Genomic DNA, 23,036 nt, shown 5'->3' with positions numbered 1-23,036 from the left:
AGGACCTTTCATACCTTTAGACAGGAAGAGTCTGAGAACTTAGTTTCCTTTGTCATATATACATATTCCAAATGTCAGATTCCTAGAGCTGCCGCGATATTGTCAAAGTATAAAGTATAGAACAACCTATTAACTCTTTCAGTGACAACCACATAGGAGCCCAATTATATCTATCTATCTATAATATATATACATAATAAAAAAAAAAAATATATATATATAATCATCCAGCCCCTTCCCTCAATGCAATCTACATGCGTGCACAGTTCCATATAGAGGGGGCTGAGCTTTTCCTTAAAATATTTAGTTTTAATTACCTACGTTATTTAATTTGGCATATTCTGGGAAATAATGGGGCAAAAGGATTTTTTTTTACCATTATATAATGTGATGCACAGTTTACCTGGATTTGATAAAGTAACTGTACGTGTCCTGAAAAACCAAACATATGTTTCTCTAACCTCTAAATATACCTATAGCTTACCAAATATAGTGAAAAGTGGTCCAGTTAATGTTAGTTAAGCGCAAACAGCAGAAGCCTCTTCCGCGAGGGCCGAGCTGGACCTGTTTAATGCATTTTTAAAACAAGCTTTTATGATATGTTCACATGTTAACGGCGCATCATGCAGGGTTCTTTATAACGCATAGCGGAGTCGTGGAGTTGACATTTGGAGATGTTTTAAATTCTATAAGGTTTAGTAATTGTTCTCCTGTTTATAGGATGCCTATAGGAAGTGCAGAAACGGCTGAAGTATGCCGCTGGGCGCCCTTACAAGTCCTGAACGATAATGCGGATGTTCTGTTTCCTGTAAACGCCGCTGGCTCCTACCCTCATTCAGGTAAGTTGGAAGTAGCTGTCCAAGTTGCAGAAAGTATAAAAAGTCAAGGTAGGTGAATTACCATCCCATGACTTAAACATTACCCATCTCTTTGGGGTCTACTTCAGCGACTTGAATGGAACTCATCACCCTCTCTGATGTATTATCATCGAGTCCATCACATAGCCTGAATCCCTCATATATTTAATGATATCTGTGATGGCGTCTGCTGCTCAGCATGTAGTGTACTTGCCTCTCGATCACAACCTGAATGCAACCCAAGCACAAGAATCATGCACTTTAAAACCTATATAAATAAGCCCCTCTTTGTGGTTTCTGTTCTCATATGGAACAAGAAAAGACTCCTTTGATTTGTTTTTTCCACTTTGCCTTTGTTCAATTATTTAAAGTGTACGATCATGTGAAGAGCCCAGCTGGCGTATGAAATATATTGCTTTAGAAACATGCCTGTGTCCTTTTATCATTACTGGATCCTCTGACTTTTGAATATATGTGAAACATATGTGCCACATTTTACGAACACGGCAGGATTCGGGCATTGGTTTTCATAGGGCTGTCTGGTATGGTGTTGGCAGGGAAAACACCTTTGTGTGGTGCCTTTAATTTATGTAAATTATGTAATGTACTAACCGTCTGATGTTGATGAACATTGTGCTTTGAGATGACGTTCCCTTCAATGACTTACTAAGGTTAAATCTTTAGAGCCTTAATACAAATATTAGTTACAACTGAATTAGGATGAACTGCTTCTATAACCCGCACTGACGTGACGGTAATAGATTTCGGTCAGTTTGTACCTGCTTCACTGACCTCTTTCTTCCTCATTATTGTGTTTGATCATGTTAATACCTGGCTGTTTTATGATATACCGGAGCTGGGTATGTCTAGCTAGTTAGATCAATGTCACATCTACCAGCCACCATATATATATATGACTCTGGGGCCTGATGTGGATTAATAAATATATTTCTAAGCGTAGACAATGTCTTTTTTACTCCTTGTTAATGCTGCTTTACGTCTCAACCCATAGATTCCACATTGGATAATTTGCCGTTCGGAGATAACGTCAGTGCCACGCTCGCAGTAGAGCTGGCTCAGCGGGGATCAAACATCCAATACAGGTACTTGATGCTATGATATGAATATTTTATAGTTTTTTAAACATTTAAATATAAACTCATGTAAAACTCTATTTTAAATGCTTCCAAAATATACATTGTACCCATTGATTATGGTTTCTGTATCTCTGCAGTATGTTTTTTGACATAGCTCCGTTTAGATGTCATACCCCCTTAGTACATCTTCCCCTGCATTGAACTTACAGAGGAACGGAGTAGAGAAAAACACTCATCTCCTTCTAATTTTCTGTGACTATTGAGGTGATTCATCTCTAATGTTTAGAAGATACTCGATTAGGCAGGGATTTAATAAAGCAGAATCTAACAGTGTGAAATGCACAGAAAAATACACAAAACCAAAACCAAACCCGACAAAACAAATTATAGAATAGTCACAAAAGATGAAACATGAGGTACTAATAAAAAAAAAACCTTTGATCTTTTGGAATATTTTAAGTTGAAAATGATACAAAGTAGATATAAAAATACAAAGCCCCAATATAATATATACAGACAGCAACGACAAATGGCCTTCACAGTCTTTATTTGTAAATCACTTAAAGGGACTCTTGGGCCATCATATGCACTTTAATGCATATGAAAGCTGTGACCCCTTTACATTATTGTTTCCCCGTGAACTGTCCCTTTAAAGTTATTCAGGCTATATTACGAATGTGGGAAATGTGAGCAGAATAACAGGTGAGATTTGTGGCAGAGAGAGCATAGAAGTCATACTGCAGATTCTCCAAACAGGGCTGGTCCAGGGCAGAACCTCAGCGGGGTCACATAAGCCAGCGTCACATGACCCTTGGCTGCTTACACCATGTACTAGCTTTCCTGAGGACATACTAATTAACAGAGTAATTGTGTGTGTCGGTGTGTATAACTGTGTTAGTGTTGCACTGGGGGGGGGGCTTTATTGTGCCAGCCGTCCCCTGGGTACGTAGTTCACATGAGAAAAAATCCAGGAAAGACTAAAGAGTTTAAATAAAGTGCCATGATAAAGTGTGTTTTATAGAACACTGTGCTAAAGCAAGAGGTCATGGGGTAAAGTCAAAGGGCCACAGGCTTAGGTGTAATATAAGTTTCAGTTAATGATTTTCTTCTGTTTCCATAGCTGAAGGATGTCATTATTATTATTATTATTAATTGTATTGTATTAACCAAATCGTCAGCTGAATAATAGATGGTATTATCACCCAATATCATGTCACTCGTGTCAAGCTTCTTTGTTAATGCAACGCCCCTGTCTTTTTTTATGTCATATACAGTATGGAAACCAACTCTCCAGCACCATCGAGTACCGTGGACAGTACTATACCGGTAACATCTGGACCAGAATCAATGACTCTTAGTGAGTACTAATACTCCCTCTAATCAAAGCAGAGCCAGTGTGTGACAGGTGTGTAGAGCATGAGATCCCTAGGGGATAAGAAGCTCCCTAAACTCTACCAGCAATGAAGTCTTGTCATTTCAGTGCCTCCATGTTCTTCACATTATTAACGAGACCTCATATAGAAATACGTTTAATGAGGTTGATGATATTGGAGACGGGTGAAGGATAGTGGCGCTGGTACACACTAATCAGTAGAGCATAAAACGTGACCATATGTTGTGGGAACACTATTAACGTCCACATGTCAATTTAACCATATTTGTAATAATGGCGGGAGTGAGGATGAAAATTGGCCTCGCCAGTTTTAAAACCAGCAGCCGAAAAGTGCAGCGTCTTGCCGGATACACGCTCTTACACTCCTACAGCGTGTGGCCAGCCGGCGGCTCCACGCGCTTAGACAGGATCTGACAGGAACAACAATGCATGGAAGGCACCGCTGGGCAGAGACCCGCTTGCATTTTCCTAATTTACCCGACGGCCATTTCTGCAGGTTTGCAATAAATATTTAACTCCTCTTCTCCTGAGGAAAGGATCCTGCTAAGCAGCTCATTGGTTGCTTATTTTTTTTTTTTTTTTTTTTTTTTTTTTATTATGAAAATACACAAAGACTTACAGGTGAATGCATAAATACATCAGTACAACAACAAAATTTAAACAGATACATAAATACTTAACATAATTTAAGACAGACATACAGTTTTGGATTCCAATTGACAGCCTCAATTGCCACGTATTTCAAAAAAGTGAAATAAATAAATAAAAATACGAGGACAATACTACTTCTTCATATCAATGTGTTATTGACTCTATTGGGATATTGTTAAAGCTCTGTTTCTTTCAATCTGCAGAAATATAACTGCAGAAGAAGAAATTAAAGGATTGCAGTTCTTTATTAATCCATTTTACCTTCTTGCAGCAATTTTATCCAGTTTTCCCAGGCTTCTGACCCAGCTTTATTCCCTCTATCATATAACAGAAGCAATTTTTCCATATAGCATTGATGCATAATTTGGACTTTTATTTTTATCCAATTAATTGGATCAGAAGTTCTCCAATTCCTAGAGATAATTATTTTGACTGCTGTTAAGACATGTATTAAGAACTGCAATTCCTGAATAGATATTTTAGGTAAATTTAGATGTAATAAAACTCTTTCTGGTGTTAGTCCCCAATGTGATCCAAACAGTTTAATGAGCTTGTTAGATAATTCTTGCCAGATTCTATTTATCAAAGGACAGCTCCACCAAATATGGATCATATCTCCTTTATGATACCCGCATCTCCAACAATTCGCCAAATTATTGGGGGAGATTTTTGCCAATGTTGTAGGCACTAAATACCACCGGTTCATCAGTTTATGTTGCATCTCATTAAGGTTCAAACAGTGTATATTTTTATACGATACATATAATGATTTATTCCATTCTTCCGGTTTAATTATGATATCTAACTCTCTCTCCCATTTTTTAATTGCTGGGGGGATACATTCCCTTTTAAGTAGCGTTATCAGAGTTAGTGCTTTTGACAACAATTTTTTTGTGAATCCCCTACTACTAGGTCACTTAACAGTTTTTGTACTTTTACATTTAAATTCCAATTTATCGATTTTAGTAAAAAACTTTTAACTCTTAAATAATTATATACTTCACCTTCTGGCAGATTAAGTTCTATTTGAAGCTGAGAGATGGGCTTCACATTAGAGCCATTGATTAAATCTTTAATTCTATAAGGACCTCCTTGTAGCCAAGTTTTTAAATTAATATTATCCATTAAATTTTCCATAATATCCAACGGTAAATCTATTATGATCTTATTTTTTAACCCTAACTTGCTTCTTACCCAAATCCAATTCGTATACAGTTGTCTTAAAACTAAGCTATTTATAGTTGGAATTAATTCTATCGCTCTCTTGTAGGGGACCCAGAACAGAGTTTGTAGCGCTTTAACAGGATATATTTTTATAGTCTCACCTCTATACCAAGCCTCCTGCCTAGATTCCTTTCTCTGTGATATACTAGCATGCATTAACAGGGCTGCTTGTGAATATTCTTGGATTAGTGGAACACTTAATCCTCCTTGGTCTTTCTTTTTTGTAATCAATTTAGCATTTAGTCTCGGTTTCCTACCTCCCCAAATAAATCTATTTATAGCGCCCTGAATTAGATCCAGCCAACTGTAAGGTATATTTAGTGGAATCATCCTAAACAAATATATAAATTTGGGTAAAATATATGCTTTCACCACATTTATCCTCCCCCACCAAGAGATAAATAGGTTTCGCCATTTTTTAAAGGATAAATTCATTTCTTTAATCATGGGGAGTAAATTTTTTTCAACCCATGTACTTGGAGTATTTGTAATTTTAAGACCTAAATAAACTAAAGTATCATTTGTACAACCGAAACCAATTCTCTCAATTTCTTTCTTTTGTATTTCACTAAGATAGGAAGATAACACTATTGATTTGTTTATGTTTAGTTTATAGTTAGAAATAAAACTAAATCGATCTATTTGCTTAATGATCTGATTCACTGAATTCACTGGATCTTTAATTGTAAGTAATATATCGTCTGCGTAAAGTTTGATTGGTTGCTTATTTTAATATGTGTAATAACTGATGAAGAAAGCAGTCAGCAGGAAGCTTGTGTGTATATTTTATTTAAATGGCGCTAACAGGCTGGAAGGAGGGAATAGCATTAAGTATCTTTCAATCATATTTACGTACACATTCTTTTCATTCTGTTGATCTTTCTTCTTGTAATATTCTGGCACTGTAAATCATAAATATGGAAGATCCAGTTTGATTAGTGGCCTGTCCAACGAGCTCAGGTATAAAACCCAACAGCCTACTCTTAATTGGTAACAAAGTCACATAAAAAGTCCCCTAGATGCGCCTCCATCCAAACCCCTAAAACAAAGATGTCCGTCTTTGGCCATTTGAAATGCTGGAAAGTATCCGCTGCCTTTGTAAGCAATAATTTTATACAGTGATTATGATATTCGTGATCAAAACATGAACTTTTTTAAAGTGAATCGACCAAGCAGTGGGTGCCGTCACACATGCAGATAACAGGGAAATTGATATCAAGATGTATTGGCCTGTCCAGCTTGTGATGACACCAAACCTGGTTTCATTTGCAAGTGAATTACATTTGTGATACTATCGCTTACCAGTACTGCTATCAGATTTCAAGCCCTTTCTCATTTGAAAACTGAATTGAATGTAATTCTCAAAACATATACATCATTTTCTCTTGTTAGGCAGGAATTTAATTTCATAGTAATTTTTTCTTGCAGAATGGACATTTTGTAGTAATTGTGAATGGCAGTAATAACAGAGCGTGATTAATCTCAAACATTTCTGCATATTTCCATTGTTGAGCTGTAACACAAATTGCTGGTCCAGATGTCTGCTTAAGATACTGGTTTTCAATGACAAACATATAACTTGGACAATCCATTACTGTTCCTTAAGGAGTATATGGTGTAGGCCAGTGGCTCAGCGCAGATGCTTGAGGGACACAAACAGACCAACAATTTTGTGTATCCTCTCTTTTTTAAGACGCCTGTACTCAAGCTGAAATATCCAAATTGTGTCCTGTTTGTGGCCTCCGAAGCCTGTGCTAGACCAATCTAGACCAAGCAAATACCACGGAACATATTCCATACACTAAATTCCAAGACTCGCAGAATGCACAATGGAGACCAGAAAACCTTAATTGTCCCCAAAGAGAAATAACACAAAATCCTATTGTTCTAAAACAGATTAGTTCTAAGCATGCAGTGTAATATCTTCCTTCACCAAAGGTCTCTTTTTCCCATTGTGTATCCTTCACCCCATGAAACTGCTCTGCTATCCCAAGTCACTAATAGAATGTGTGGACATCAGACTGCATTATTTTGTGTTTTGTTGCCTGGGAAGAATGACGTTTTACTCCTTTTGCTACCTTTCTTAAAGGATTTCCAGTTAATGCCCGTTATGTTTCTATTGCTTGAAGCAAAGGCTTAGGAGCACCACAGTTTTCCCCTGTTACCCCAGTTTATTACAGACTTTCCTCGCCGGACTTCGAACATTAAGAGGCAGCCCTAACATGATCTGACGCCTGGCTCGCCTTATCAGAGTGTTATCTCACATAACTACATTGTTTGCATAAGGAAGTTTGAAGACATTTGATGTCGGCTGTGACACGATTGGTACCATGATCCATATCCAAGAACCTTCCAGGTCATGAGGCTTTTTACTTATAGGAAAATAACAAAAGGATATAACAGATACCACTTCCCTACCACCTTCTACTTTTGACAAGTTCAATTGACACCCATTTTTTTATGTGGGGCCCCAGGGTGAAGTCAATGGAATCATGGCTAAATATATTATATATGTGGTGTATGCAGGCTGATAATATAATATAACGTTTTATATATTTAGGAAAGTACTTACTGATTATAGTCCGAGATGGTTACAAAAGTATACAAATTGATGCATGTTGTCTCTAATTACTGGAGCTAAAAAATGATTATTGTGTCTGATTTAACTCCTCCCCCAGCGGCCTCCACTGCAAGCAGGAAGCATTCATAAGTACACTTCTTGCACATACTCAGTAGCGCCCTCTGAAATCAGTGTCAACACATGTTTTGCTAGTAACGTTTTGGCTGCTTATACCCTGGCACCCCAACTCCAATGGGAGCACAGCCCCTAATGACCGAGCATGTTCGTGGAGTATTCTTCCCGTTTCATATTTAAAAAAATACAATGAACCAATTTGCATGCTGTAGAAAGAGTTAAGGAGGTTGGGGTATCCCCTGATTTTTTTGTTTTTGCCTTAAGGACAGCACAAAATAGGCTTTTTTGTTAGCAACAGAGATCTGCTTACGAAAAGGAAATGCCAAATGCTGTGAATTTAATAATATTACTGGTAAATCCCCAATTTATGTCTGTCTGAACGTTTAATATTTGGAATTAAGATTAAATGCTAGAGTAATATTGCCTAGATCATGAGCTGCTGCTAAAACACTGCCGTCTATGGGATTTTAGGAACGCGACTCTATAGCCCGTGTATTCAGTATTATTGGTTTCCTTTGGCTTTGCTTTTAAACGGTGCAGCCACTTGGGGGAGAACTTGATCTTTTTATATTTCTCATTGTTTCATTGTCCTACTTCTCTACTATTCTTGTTCCGCACTAACATCCAGTTTCACACAGAGCATTCTTATTTCCCGATTCCCAAGGAGGCAGTGTAAAATAGCCTTTGATTGCTTGATTAATAGAGAAAACACAGGTTCTATTATGACGCCATAAAAATAATCAGATGTTTATTATATAATAGTCGTATAAAAACCAAGTGATTAGCTGTGGTTGTCTTTGGGTAAAAATAGATGTAAATGACACATTCAGCAAATACATTGGCTTTCTTTTTTCTTTTTCCAGTGGATATCTCGAATGTAGAATGGCTCTCCTTCTGCCATAAATGGGAATTCTAAGTAGGAGAAAGGCTTCTTGTTGGTTGCATAGCAACCTCATTCTTAATGGAAGGCAGGCATAAAATAGGGAATAGGATAGTCTATTAACTAAAGGACAGAGGCTAGAAGAAAGCTGCTGTCATTTTTTTGTGATTACTAAATCAAAAATTCATTTTTTTTGCAATAGTTTAGGTTTTTTTTAATGTATCACATGTAAAATGATTAACTGTTTCTGCAGATGGAAAGCGTGAATTGTATCCTTGACTGAATACCTCTACTTAGATGCGAAAAATGCTGGCTAGGGAGTCATACTAGTGGTGCAAAGTGGGCCATATCCTTAGTGAAGTCCCTACTGAGTGTAGGACAAAGAAGTGCTACTTAGTGCTTTGGTAGTAGCAGAAATTAAGGCTAATGCAGATCTCAGGCATGCTGCATACTGTTTTCCGAGTCACGAGCCTATTGATTTCGGTGGGTACTTTACAGGGGGACAATGGGGTTTATTCACTAAAGAGGTGTCGGGAGAGTTTGCGGCAGAGTAGTGGTTTCACCTCCTTGACTTCATTATGCATTATGAAGGCCTAACCCCGGTGAGCTTCTGCTGAAGGAAGAGCTTTGCTTGCTCTATATAATGTAGTTAAATCAGTGAAGTTTCTTCAGTCTCCCCATCCATTAAATTGTAAGTTATAAAGGGCCAGCTCAGACCTTTGTGCTCATCAAACCTACTATTGTCGGCCTTTCATAATGAATAGTGAAGTAAGAAAGCTGGATAAACTCCATCATGTCTTCGCTCAGTCGCAGTCTACCGGATGGCAGCAGTGACACAGAAATGTAACCATGTTTTATAAACAAGGAACACATTACCAGTGCCCAAACCTGCACAAAAAAGTAAAATATCTATTAGGCTTTCTTATATTGTATTCTGGCACAATGGCTCACCTGACTGCAATGTGAAGCCACAGTGTGAGCGTAACTAAACTACTGTGTTACTAGGCTAATATAAGATCACATGGCTCATAAACTAAGGGAATCTCTGTGATTAGAAAGCAGGAAGGCTTTATATGCCTCACCATTTAACTTCTAATAGGAAGCTCAAACTAAAAGGTGGCTAATTGATTAAGGTACTTAAGACTTACTAGGTGAAATATGTAAGGTTTTTAAGCCTCGTGTCTGCAGAATTTTTCAGGTTTATTGAACACAATTAATAAATTGGAGATGTATGGTTCCTGTTTACCAGAGACACAGTTGCATGGTCCCAAGTTTGTTGCATTGAGAGGAAAATGCCAAAGCTGTCCTTCGTAGGGTCGAGTTCAAGTGATGCAGTTATTGCACTGTTTGATTATTTATAGCAATCTTGTATTTTTTGTTGACCTCAGTCAATAATAATTTTCATATAGGCTAATATCTATGTCATTTGTTGAATGCAAGCATCATTGTTGTAAGGTCTTCAGAATTATATATTTATGCTTGTGATTCAATATTTAGTTGTTGCCATTCCATGTAAATAAACCAGGATGTGCATACTTCAAAGGACATATTGTAACCCTGCCACAGAAAGATATTGCTGTTCTCTCTGATCGCGAAGTGGTCAATTGCTTCCAGTCACCTAAATTCTCATCTTGGCGTCAGTAATTGCCTTGCTGTGCTTTGTATTGGATTGGGATCAGGGAAGCAATAGTAAGAAGCAGCACAGCTGTGTGCCCATAGCTCATTCCTTTCTAATACTGGTTGCACTCCTCTTGGGAGCAAAATTGCTTCAAGTGTCTTATTCCCTAATCCCAAGATTTCTGAAGGACAGGCCTTCCTCCACCTGTTGTTTTATAACTTTGTGTTGCCTACATCAGTCTACTTCTTTTCAGCTAAATATAGGTAGATATCCTACAGAAATGAGTTTCTGATGTCTCTAATGAACTCTCTAGGAACCATGAATCCAGGTCTTCAAGGCGGGTGCACGGCACCCAGGTGACAGGGAGCGGGAGAGAGAGGCGCGGAGCCGAGCAGTTGCTGAAAGATTTTTTTTTATGAACGAGCAGCTCTGCACCCCTCTGTTTCCACCCCTGCCTGTCGCCACCCGCCCCGGTGCTGCTCGATAATATACTGATGTGATATTGGGAGTAATGCTGTACCACCGTCAGTGTCTGGCTCAGTACATAGTGATGGAAGTTAGGGTGTATCTTCGTCAATGTCTTGCACAGTATACCCTCAGTGTCAAAATGTGAATAAATCACTGAGTTTGGGGAAATTTAGTTTAATTTTATTTTGTTTAACTCTGCAGTTTTAATATCATGAATTCCCTTGTTATTCTACTTTCCTCAAAATAACCGCTGTAAAGATACAGACAAACTGTTTGGCGGCAAAGCTGGCAGTATGGGAAGTGAGTAACATGTTGCATGGTGAGGTCGGGAAGCCCAAAGAGGTGGAGTAGAAAGTGGGTGTGGTTATCTGTGTTTGTTAAGGCAAGAAGTTAGCATTATTCCCACACCCACCCTAGGTTCAGCATTAATCTGAATATTAGCCTTATGGCTTACTTCCAAGTTAAAAAAGTATGCTACCAAATGTTTTATGCATTATTAATAAATTGTGAAAATTGTGAAAAGTCCCATTTGTTAAATGCTTTTTCCTAATAGGTGACTTGGGTTAGAAACGAATGTGACATTATGATATTTCATAGGAAAGCATGTCAGGGTCACCACAAATTGTTTTGAGGGAAAGCTGTTTAGAACCTACAGATGGTGAACCAGGGATGTTTATTGTTCTTAAGCTTTATGTTGGTAGGCACAGAGACCATGGAGATGCCTTCGTGTAGTACATGGAGGTGGAATCCATTATCAAGGTGTGTAGAATAGGTACCGAATGCAGCGTGTTGCAGGGACTCGGGTAGTGGATGATCTTCTCCTAAAGGAATCGCGTCCCTCTCTGGTTAAGCTTCCAAGTGACCATCGGAGCAAACTACTGCAGCTGAGGGTAGACATGTACAGGAATAAAGGCATAATAGAAAAGTAAAGTAATGAAACGTACAGACAAGCTGAGGTCAGGACACCAGAATGTAGATGAGCAGGCAGGGAAGAGAAACCCAAATGGGGTATGTCAGCAGAGCATAGACTAACACAAGCCTGTAAACAGCGTTTACTTCTCACTAGGACCTCAGGTTATGGATGACAACCCGTTCATTTGGCTGTGCGGAATGATGTTGAGAAACTCTGTTGTTAGTCAGCTGAACTACCAGAAAAAAAAGCTCTGCGATTGTATGCATTTGTATGAGTGCTCGATTCATTTGCTTCAAAGTCCCACAAGTAGCCTTGATTATTGTTCTTCTTTTCTGGTTCCCACAACAAGAGTCTACAGAACTTTTAATTTCAGCTGTTGTCACACTTAACTGATTTATTTTAGTTATTTAATGGTTATCCTTAAATCAAGATGTAAATCAAGCGGTATTGTTCTGTAGCCTTTCCACTGCAAATGTAAAAGTTTCAAACTTTTGTAAAGTCCCGCTGTCTGTAACACTTGAATAAATACTGTTCCTGAACGGCCACCCCAGTAGAATATCCTGATTTTTGGGTGTTATAAAATAACAGTATGTTAAGATTCCATTAACTGTTATTTTTTGAGTAAGTCTTATTGTATCGATCTCAGTGCTTCACGAGTGCCATACAATCAGTTAAGAGGACATAATGGAACAACACTGAAGTGTAATGTTTTTAAGAGAAGACAAAATGGGCTGGATCTTTTTCAAGATATGAGTCTGTGCATTCAGGGTCCGGATCAATGCAGCATTTTAAAAGGTTGAACCTGCCGTTTAGTATTTAATATAAAATTTCACTCCGCTCAAATCCAAAACATATAATCACGTTGATGCAATTGATTCCTTAGCGGGAAAATGGCTGCTTTTATTATCAAAAATTTGCTACACAAATTTTAGTCAGAATATCTATAAATATTATTTCTTAAGGGAAGGAAGCTGGCCCCGGCCGGCTATCTGGTAAACTGGGCAAATGCCTGATGGTGCCCCCCACATGTACGGCAGACCCGGTACCGTATTGTGTGGCTGCTGGCTGGATTCACACGGCTACACATTGCGTCCAAGAGCATGGCGTATTTCATTTCAGTGATCAATGCCCGGTAAGTCCCTGGAATGAAAGGCGTATTCTGGGAAGGCAACCGTGATATTAAAAAAACATTACGGTACATATACAGTATCGTATGGCATCAAAACTTGCGCCTATCCCCAAGCCAATCTTTTTATTGGTAAAACATTCGTAAAAGTAAACTGATACATTCTATATTGTCCTAATTTTTGATCCTGTGTTCAACTTTTTTTTTCTTTTCACCCCACAAATTACTATAAAAAAAGATTTCCCTTTGGACTGTATGTGGGAGCTGCCATCCTTCTGCATCCTATGGTTAACATCAAGCGCCAACTACCCTGTTTTAACCAGTCCCAAGCCATTCTTCCTGTTTGGGGTGACTTCCAATGTAATTTTCATTGTGGGAACATGCCCGACAATGCCTTTTGTGGATAGCTAACCCAAAAATAAAAGCATAATTAACTTAATCAGGATATCAAACAGAAGTAATAATAATACAGCAGTTATTATTATTTATTGTTTTATATAGCGCCATCAAATTCCGTAGCGCTGTACAATGGGCAGACAGAACATAACAAGTAGTATATAACATAACAATATGACTTACAGAAACAACAGGTGAGGAGGGCCCGGCTCAAACGAGCTTACCATCTAGTTTAGTAAATCACTAATAAACATATGTAGCGGCCGTCTCAACAACTTGTTCTTTGGCATGATTATCCCCCCATTCAGTTATTTCTCCCCCTTTTAAAGTCATGTTTCTTGTTTATTCTATCCCCATTTGCAAGTGATTTTCTCAAAACATTTATAATCGGGAATATTTTGGTAGCCTCCTTTGGGTTTATGATGCATAAGTAAGGACATATTTTGTCTTTTGCTAAAGTATATCATTCTTAACACCCTTGCAGGTTACATGCCATGCTTAGCCAGCAGCTTGGAAATTGTAGAAAACTGATTTAATTCAAGCATCTCTTAAAAGGACTAAAATATATTTGCGTCAATGAAATCTTAATTTGTGGCGTAACTAAAATATGTGACGCAGGTATATTAGACGCACGTCGCTAGGTAGCAGCTTTATCCTAGGAACGGAGACAATTGCTTTTCTTTTTCTTAAAAATATAGCGCTATTTAAGTTTGTAGCGTTCTGTTTTTATACGGATGAGCTCAATGTTCCCATTTCAGTATATGATGACTGGCAAGCGAGGGGAAAAACAGGTTTGTTTTAGAATAACTCTGCCTTGAACATACTGGCAGGGAACCAAGAAATGAGAGCCATGAGTACTGATTATTTTTAACTTTTCACTGAAATTGGATTTTTTGTTAATATTACATTGAATATTAGACATGTACGTTATAATTAGAAATGGGATTATTACGTGACACGACTGTGTGAGAGATTTATGTGAAGACAGCAAGACTTAATTGGTAAATTTCAAGCTGCTAAAACATATTAACCCTACATTATCCATCTCACATCTTCATTAGCATAAACGTTTTATTTTGCTACTATATCCAAGTACTATTCCAAAGCAGCATATATGGCGGCCAAATGAAAATTGTATTTTGTAATAATGTTAAATATATGGTGCTTCTTCTGTTTTATCTGGTTACTCTAGTTGGTTGGTAGTGGGTAAACGTGATGTAACGCATAGTGCATCACAATCAACAATGTGGACTTACAGAAACAACTCTACAGAAACAACTTTATCTCCAATTAAAGGAACGTTCTTGATATCTTTGACATGTATAAAAAATATGGATTTCTGTTCTTGTTGATGTATGTAGAAGTGCTTCTTCATGGACTCCATTATATTTTTGCGTGTTACTATGTTTGTATAGTTTTGTTCTCCTTTTTTTGCTATTGCTAGAATGACATCAATAGTTGTCTCCTTCCCCAGCTGGCTATGGAAATGTACAGTGCTACTTTATTTTTTTATTTTTTTTGGAGGGGGGGTTAGCATCAGAAGCTCAACTTGGGCAGTCTAGAAGACTCCCCAGGTAAAGTGCCTCTGACCTTAGAGTTTTTAGTGCTATTTCAGAACTGTGTGTCTGACACCTCTTCTACATACGCAAACATTACCCAAAAGGCCACGCGGATGGGGTCAGAGGCATGGTCAACTGCCCACCTTACCACCTGGGAGCTCTGATGGAGGTCTGTGCTGTAACGGCTGGTAAGGAGACATTAGAGGACCTTCTCAACTTTCCCATGAACCCCACTGCTCCTAAAAGTGGGACATAACCAGGACACTTCGGAGGTATGCAATACGCTAGACATTCTGCTAGATTTCCTATATGTTAGGGCCAGCCCTGAGTGCCAGTTGAATGGAAATTCAACTCCTAAGATATGACAAGCCTTGTTTGAGATTCTGGTCACAGAGGATTTAAATAAGCTAAATACTTCACCTGGAAAAATCTCAGTAGCCGTCCGGCTGTGGCTCCACACATATAATCCTGGCACAAGTGATGGTGCTGCTTTTTATCGATCTCCATGGATTAGGACAAATCCGTTCTTGGCAAGTAAAAGAATCCAGCTGGCTTTTAAATTCAACATTAATGTGTCCAGCAAAGGTAATGTTGCAAGGTGGATACAGCAGTCTAAGGAGGCAAAGGGAGAATAATCATTACAAGCTCCCTTTAGAAACACAATCAATGAAAAAGGAGCTTCTTTATCGATCAATGAAATGGATTTGCCTGAGATGTTCTTTTTTAAATTGACATTGTTTCATATGCCTGTAATAATTCTACTTTGCTTCCCGCTCCTGTAGGTGAACTTCGTCAAGCGGTTGTGCTGTTGATGAACAGAAAGGATGAGCTTGAAGAACAGAATGCGTAGGTTTTATGATTGTATTAAAAATCCCCTTTCTAATTCATTGATTTGGACAAGGGTACAGCTACTAAGTTTGCAGTTTATGAAGATGTCTTTTCTACATGTATTTATTTAAGGAAAGTTTCTCATTACACAAGTCTGTGCATCTGTTTAATGTTTCACTAAATAACTATAATTGTGAATGTCCCCCATATGGATTCAAAATGATATCCCTGTCTTGCGGCAGCACTCATCAAAGTTCCCGTTTGTACTGAGCTTGGTTTCGATGATATCTTGCCGTAGAAGCCACGCAAGCTCCCTTTTTTATGTGTGAATTGTTTGCACGTATTGTGGAGCATCACAAACACACCTCCCTCACTAATATTGGGACTAACCCATGTGGTCTTAATGAACCGCCATGGCTCCCTGGCATTGTATTCCGAGACAGCATATCTACACCACAAGGAAGCACATGCAAAAAGGTCTGTGCCGAAACAGACACCAACCTCTTCCACCTGTACACCATAGAGTCACTCTGACTAGATAGATTTTCCACTTTCCATGTTCCAAGTCCTCATGTAGTTGATGCAAACATGTGTGGTTGGATCTTTTGCCATGTTTTTCCATGGGGTAATATCACTCTTGCCTTCTGGAAAAAAAGCAACTGCAATGTGACTTCCAGAATATGTACTCTTTGGACCTTTCTCAGAATCTTTAATATGGGTTTAAAACTGGACAAACTAAATAACTTTGACATTTTTGATGTTGGAGGCAATGGATGTTTTGTGAATTTTGTGGCAGATGGTGCTTTCTGTTTTGTTTTTTTCAGATCTCTGAGAAACCTGCTTGATTCAGAGATGGAACATTCTTCAGCACTCAGGCTGGAAATTGACAACCTGAAGAGGAAAGTGGCTGAACAGGAGGAGCGGCACGCTGCGAAGATCCAGGCATTGGCAAGGTAGCAAGCGATAGCCAGGGAACCATTCCAAGACATTTCACAAAATCTTTCAAATACAACGTTAATGATGGATTTCGTCAAAACTGCTCAAATGTTTGGATTGCAGTAAGGACAAATTTGGCCTAAAATAACTTTACCCTGAGTGCACAGGCCCCTAAAAATATGTGAAATTGTAGGCACATAGAGCAAGGATTAAGGCATACCTCTATATTTTGCCATGTATGGATTCCCCTTCTTTTCTGGTGCTTCTTACCAGTTTCTTAGAAATCATTGGTCTTTGGTAATGATATGGACCTCACAAAATAGCCCACTTGTTAATTTAGACATTCTTCTACAGCAAACATCATAATGAGAGTTGTAAACACCATACTTTAAACTTGAAAACATGCTTCCAAATACAACCTAAAATACATACATACATACATACATACATACATACACACACCTCTACCTTTACTGACAGCTGTTCTGCCCAGTCTGAGCGCAGGGAAATGACTCAGACTCAGCTAGGCAGTGGTCACCAGCATAGCGGTATGCTTGGCCTGAGGGATTGTGGCATTTTGCCCCCCCACTTGACAGGGATCCCCCTGCAATGCTGGGACCTCAGTTCAGCAAGTGAGGTTCCCTATTGTAGTGCACCGGGGGATAAGAAGAGTGAGGCTCAGCTGCACAGCTTTGATGTGGCCCCAAAACTCAGTTCCTCCTTCTCTGCCATGACCCTGCCGCTCCTGATTGCAGGTTGGGATTGTGATTTGGGCAAGGAAGTCCCTGGAGCTTGGGGGCCCTGGGGCACCTGCCCCATTTATTGATCCTCCTCTGGAAAAGCTTTATGTTCCCTTCTTTTCCTTCTCTCCTTTCCTCCAAGCTATATGTAGTGAGATCTCTTAGTCTTTCTATCTTGCAAACCATTCAGCTTGTTAGTAACCCTCCGCTGAGCTCTGTTCAATAAGTAATGCATAGTTTATTGATCGATGTGCAGTATGGGTCTTTTTAATAATGTTGCATCTTGATAGAAGTAGCACTGTACCGTATGTAAGTAAAGAAAAAGCAAGTTCTATAAAAGTTTTCTGATGTTTTCCTTTTTGAGGATGAATCATCACGCCAAAAGTTTTGTTTCTGATGGATTTCCAAGAGGGATCTCTCGCTGCTGTGCAGTGTTTCATTCAAAAGTTGTCATGACCTAAGCAGTCACTTGGAATGGCTATAAAGCGTTCCTTCGCTTGCATACCGTGCTCATTAGTTAGTAAAAAGCTATTACCAGATTTGCTTTCAAACTCAAATTTTCTTTAAATCGTACATATTTTCATAATTAGCTCTACTGTATAAATAAAACGTACAGCTGCCTGCATGTATGCAGATTAAGCGGCTACTTTGGGTCCCCATAGGTCTAAAGCATGCCTTAGATGATGAAAGGGAGCGATCAGTAACGTGACACAAATAGTGATTTTTTTCTTTTTTTTTTCTTTTTTCCATTACTTCATACTCCCTTAAATTCCTGGTGTCCAAATCAGGGAACCTTCATTGGTTAGAGGTAGGACAGGGTTGGAGGAGGGGTAGGGGAGAGACCAACCATCTACTTTACCTGTCCGGCCACAGCTCTGACAGTAGAGGGACATCAGAGAATCCCCCAAACAAGCCTGTGATCCCTACTGCCTGCAAAAGTAGGGAAGCTCCTCTGGACACAGGGCCGGCCTGAAAATGGAGCCGAGTGGGGCAACCGCTCCAGGCGGCACTTTTGAAGTCGTTTTTTTTTTTTTTTTAAAGCCGAGAAGAGAGAGAGAGAGAGGGCGCCGAGTGGTTTTATCTTACCAAGTTGTCAGTACCCGCTCGGCGCCCCTCTCTCTCTCCTCTGCGAGCCCTCTAGCTCGGTGCCGGCTTGTAATGTTGAGCGCCGGAAGATGACGTCATTTCTGGGGCTCAGCATTACAAGCTGGCGCATAGACCGAGCAGGGAGACTCACCGCAGGACTGCTGAAAGGTAAGTACAAGGGGGGGAAGAGGAAGGGTAGATAATGGAAGGGGGGCATTTTAAACTTTGCCCCAGGCGGCATTTTGTCTTGGGCCGGCCCTGTCTGGACAGTTCCTGAAAATCTGTACAGTCTCACGAAATATAGGATGGTTGGAAGATATGTTACTTGTATAAAAGATGGGGCCTGATAAATTCCTTTGGTTTGGGCCCCTGAAAAACTTGAACTGACTGGATATTTAATTGAAATTAAAAAAATGATGTGACTGTGGTCAAAGTAACTGACAAAGCCAACTGGGCATCTTCAATCAGGTTTATTGACATTCAAGAGCATTTGAAAACCAGGATTTGTTAGTCATTGCTTCCTATAGCCAAGGAACAATTCTACTTTACATTTCCCTCTGCTTGACGGATTTAACTAAATCACAATGCTTTTTGAGGCAAAGTATTCTGAAAATGCTAATTTCTGAGGTCATCCCTTTTGGGTCAACTGGATCAGTCAGAACTTTTTGCTGACAAAGGAGCCTATAACTTTTTCTGATGTGCTTTATCTTTTCGGTTCTCTCTGTGTAGTAATCTCACTCGGGCACCAATCTTCATCTAAAGTTTGCTGACAGGTAATACAAACAGCCGTGAAACTTTAAAAGTCATGAACTTTAAGCATAAATGTTACACGTTTGAGAGGAGAAGAAACTTTTAGTATTCGCTAAAAAGTAGATTCCGCCACAAAGGAATTTTTCATACTGGATAGGATTACTTTTGAAACTGAGCGTAAAGTATATAGGTTAGTTGCTTAAATGAAAGGTCAGCATTTTGACAGCTACTACCGTCAGCTTCAGAGCACTGCCATGGTGCATTGGTGAGCTTCCATGCTACGTTCCTTGTCCTAGTGAGGTATCGTAGTTACTTATTGTTAATTAAAAAGAGCATGTTATGACACACCTAAATGTCAGATGTCCAAGTCGGGCACCTATGTTAGAGTGTGTGGCCAGGGATGGGGTCAGGACCTCAGCCACCCGCCTCACTTGAAAAGTTACAATGGAGGTCTGCACTGCAACAGAACAGACCTACCTTGATTTTACGGCACCCTACAAAGCTCAGGGGAGATCAAAGGATCTCCTGCCCCTGATCCATGTTGCTAGCAAAAGTGGGACAATGGAACAGCAGGACATTGCTTGAAATTCAGGACTGTTACTTCCGGGAAGTGCATTGTGAAATTACATTTTTAGACCCTAGTAGCCCATAGAGCAATTAGAAAAAATGACAGCTCCACTTTTGCAGAGCCCATCAAAACATGCCTAACATTCCTACTCCATCTGCTATTTTGTAGATTGGGGTTATGATTGATCTGAATTTTTTTGGCATCCAGCTGACTGTATTGGGTAACAGCAGGGTTACCGTATAGTTTGTTTATAGTGACATTAAAAGGTAAGCAGAGGTTGAGAGGATTCTGTTGTTTGCTCTGTTGACCACTATCCAAACTTTACATAAGAACATATGTCACGATTATGTTATTGCTATTTTAGAGCGTTTTTTATTCTGAAGGAAGACACGTATCAATATAAAACCATTAAAACATACGTAAATACCATTATGCCAAGACTATTACAGTTATTAATTTGTCAAAGGTGCTGTCCCACTTAGATAGCACCTACATTGTACATCTTTACTGTATTAAGCAAATAAAACTTACCAGATCTGTAATGTTATACTTTCCTCTGAAGATTTAATACCATAAATGCTTTAAGAAGCATTTGTACTTTTCATGGCAGCAATCTGTCATTTATGTCACATGACAATGGAGTGTTCCTATCCAAAATTATAAAGGCTACAATGTTATTTTATAAAATAATTATTAGTTACAAAATTAAACAGAGAAGGAGGAAGAGGACCTTTAAAACGCCTTCTAATAAGTGCCGAGTGTATATAGAAGAATTTCTAGAAAGTCAATAAATCTAATCCTACCCGTATTTTTCAGCAGGATAAGGTAAACCTGGTTCAGTGGTAATCTTCTCTGCAGTGTTCACCGTAATTGTTTTGTTTAAACTGGGCAAAACCATCAAGATAGGCTCCTCATTGAAAAACATTGCCTTCTTACCTGACATCAAACCAACAGTAATGAAAAATGACCAACCTTAATGAAACAGGATTCCCCTTCCTTGGCGTATGCCAAGGAATTAGTAAATGTTAAGACAGTTCATTCTGTGTTGTGTAACTAAAGTTAAGATTATCGCTGATAGTTCTTTTTGGGTTCTCCAAATGAAAGAACGTTGCCACAACCTGCCATTTTGCAGCAATGGTTCCTGTTGAAGCTCCTTTCGGCTGCTCTTATGAGACCTTCTCCTTTGTCATTCCCTGATAGCAGCATCTTCGTCAAACTATTTTACATAATGTGATTTACTTTGGATTTACTAGTATCCCTCAACAAATAATACCCGATAACGCATAAACTTCTTTAAAAAAAATAAATAAATAAAAAAAAAAAGATAACCTCAGTGTAAGTTCATTTCAGGATCATTTCTGACATCATCATTTTAACGTCATCACACTTACTCTTTTGTAAGTCTATCTTTTTATGTATCTATAATCTTTAGACTGTTCCATGGTTTCCAGTTGATTCCCTTTTTTCTGAAGCGTATCTTTCTTTGATCTCTTTACCCAAGCCCGTAGACGGGGCTGGAAACAGATCTCTCTAGGGAATGTGCTATTTTACATTTTTCTTATTCCTGCAGTATAAGGAAGTTTTTGAAAGTGTCAAATCTATACAGTAAATGTGTTATCTGTTCATGACAATTGTCTAAGGATGTGACATACATTTTGACTTTTGTAAAGATCTGGTTAGAATAGCTAAATGGTACCTTCTGAACCGCCACATACTGAAAATACCAGTTTTCAAAGCTTCGGTTTTGTTAAGGATCTATAACGGGTGTTCTTGTCTCCAATGCTGGCATTATTGATGTCACACATAAAAAGATTTTTAGCAAAATAAATTCTTACAGGCCTACAAGGAGGTTTGATGGGGCTACTCGGTTTGCACACCTGTAGGGATTTCTTTGTTCTTCCAGTATTGGCAAAAAAACACAAGTACATCAAACCAGTAATTTCTAATTCCCTTTTCTGCAAAAATAAAATGAAACCACTATAAGAAGAGGGCTTATAGAATGATGTGCTTATCATTCTGTGTATGTGTTATAGTGAAACATGTTACGTAAAATGTATTGCATTGTTTTTACCTGTAACATTACATAACTAGTCAACCAACTAAGGTGCAAATATCACATTGAAGTACTCTAGTTTTTGCAGCAATAAAATGTAACAGGGCTGTCTATCTCTGCCCCAGGACTATATTCTATAATCTGACCAGATGGTCTTTGATTTTTTTGTAATTATATATGTCACTAATTAATGTGGCAAGTATATTGATAAAATGGTCAGAAAAAAGGCTTCAGCATACCGAGACGTTATGAACAGTGCGATGCTTCCAACTTTGTGGGAACAGATTGGGGAAGACCCTTTTCTATTCCGGCATGACTGTGCCCAACGCACAAAGCAAGGTCCATAAAGACATGGTTGGATGAGTTTGGTGTGGAAGAATTTGACCGGCAGCACAAAGCCCTGACCTCAACCCCATCAAACAACTTTGGGATGAGTAGGTTGTGTCAGTGGTTGCCTCTGCAAATAAAAAAAATATAGTAGATTTGTAATTACATCTTATCTGGTAGTGTTTCTGCAGTAGTATTCTCAGGCTTAAGAGGAAAAATAACTGTATAGTGAGGCAATAGATTATAAAAATATATCAGCCACTTTGTAATGGATGTAGTTCAATGTATAGGCGGTTTCCTAGAGGCTTATGCCTTAATTGTTGCCTTCAGGGCTGTTGAAAACTTTTCCACATAAAGTAGATCAGGGCTGAAGTGCTGGGGATTAAAATCGATCCTGGCACTTTAAGACTGGTGGTTGATAAATGACATACATGCTGCTGTTGGCTCTTACACTCTTGCAGACAGTGGCCGTGTGTGTCCAGGTGCACACAAAGAGACCAGATGGCCCGTTTGCCAGATGACCGGTCTGGGCTTGAGATGCTTACAGTCCACATGTTCTCATTTTACTTGGTAAATTTCTCTTCTTCTTTGATATCTGCCATTGTTCAGATTGATATTGCTGGTTACATGCCTTGTGCTTACCATTTACGTTAAAGCCTTTTCAGCCTAAACGCTCTTCATATCAAACCTTATTTCTTGAGGTATCCCCTTATCTCTATATATTGTTATCTAATGAAAGCACACAAGTATGAAATAGCTTCCGATCAACCCTGTTGGATGTTGTCCAGTGCAAGTTCAAACCTCTACCTGAAATTGTCTCTCATAACTCCAGCTTGTGTGTCAGCTTCGTTGAATTTTGTGTCCGTGCTGT

General features: G+C 38.8%; 1 protein-coding gene across 1 annotated transcript in view; it reads left to right on the top strand.

Moving 5' to 3' along the window:
* The window catches only part of SNX29 (sorting nexin 29), a 161,528-nt gene that overhangs the window by 21,567 nt on the left and 116,925 nt on the right, over positions 1–23,036 (top strand). Inside the window, exons 9-13 of the mRNA XM_053471455.1 lie at positions 721–839; positions 1,870–1,960; positions 3,229–3,311; positions 15,660–15,723; positions 16,530–16,658. Of these exons, the coding sequence (XP_053327430.1) occupies positions 721–839; positions 1,870–1,960; positions 3,229–3,311; positions 15,660–15,723; positions 16,530–16,658 (486 nt within the window). The remainder of the gene's footprint in view (positions 1–720; positions 840–1,869; positions 1,961–3,228; positions 3,312–15,659; positions 15,724–16,529; positions 16,659–23,036) is intronic.

Source organism: Spea bombifrons, chromosome 7, assembly GCF_027358695.1.
Source record: "Spea bombifrons isolate aSpeBom1 chromosome 7, aSpeBom1.2.pri, whole genome shotgun sequence".
In the NCBI taxonomy this organism is placed as follows: Eukaryota; Metazoa; Chordata; class Amphibia; order Anura; family Pelobatidae; genus Spea; species Spea bombifrons.
This window is presented reverse-complemented; position numbering and strand designations above follow the sequence as displayed.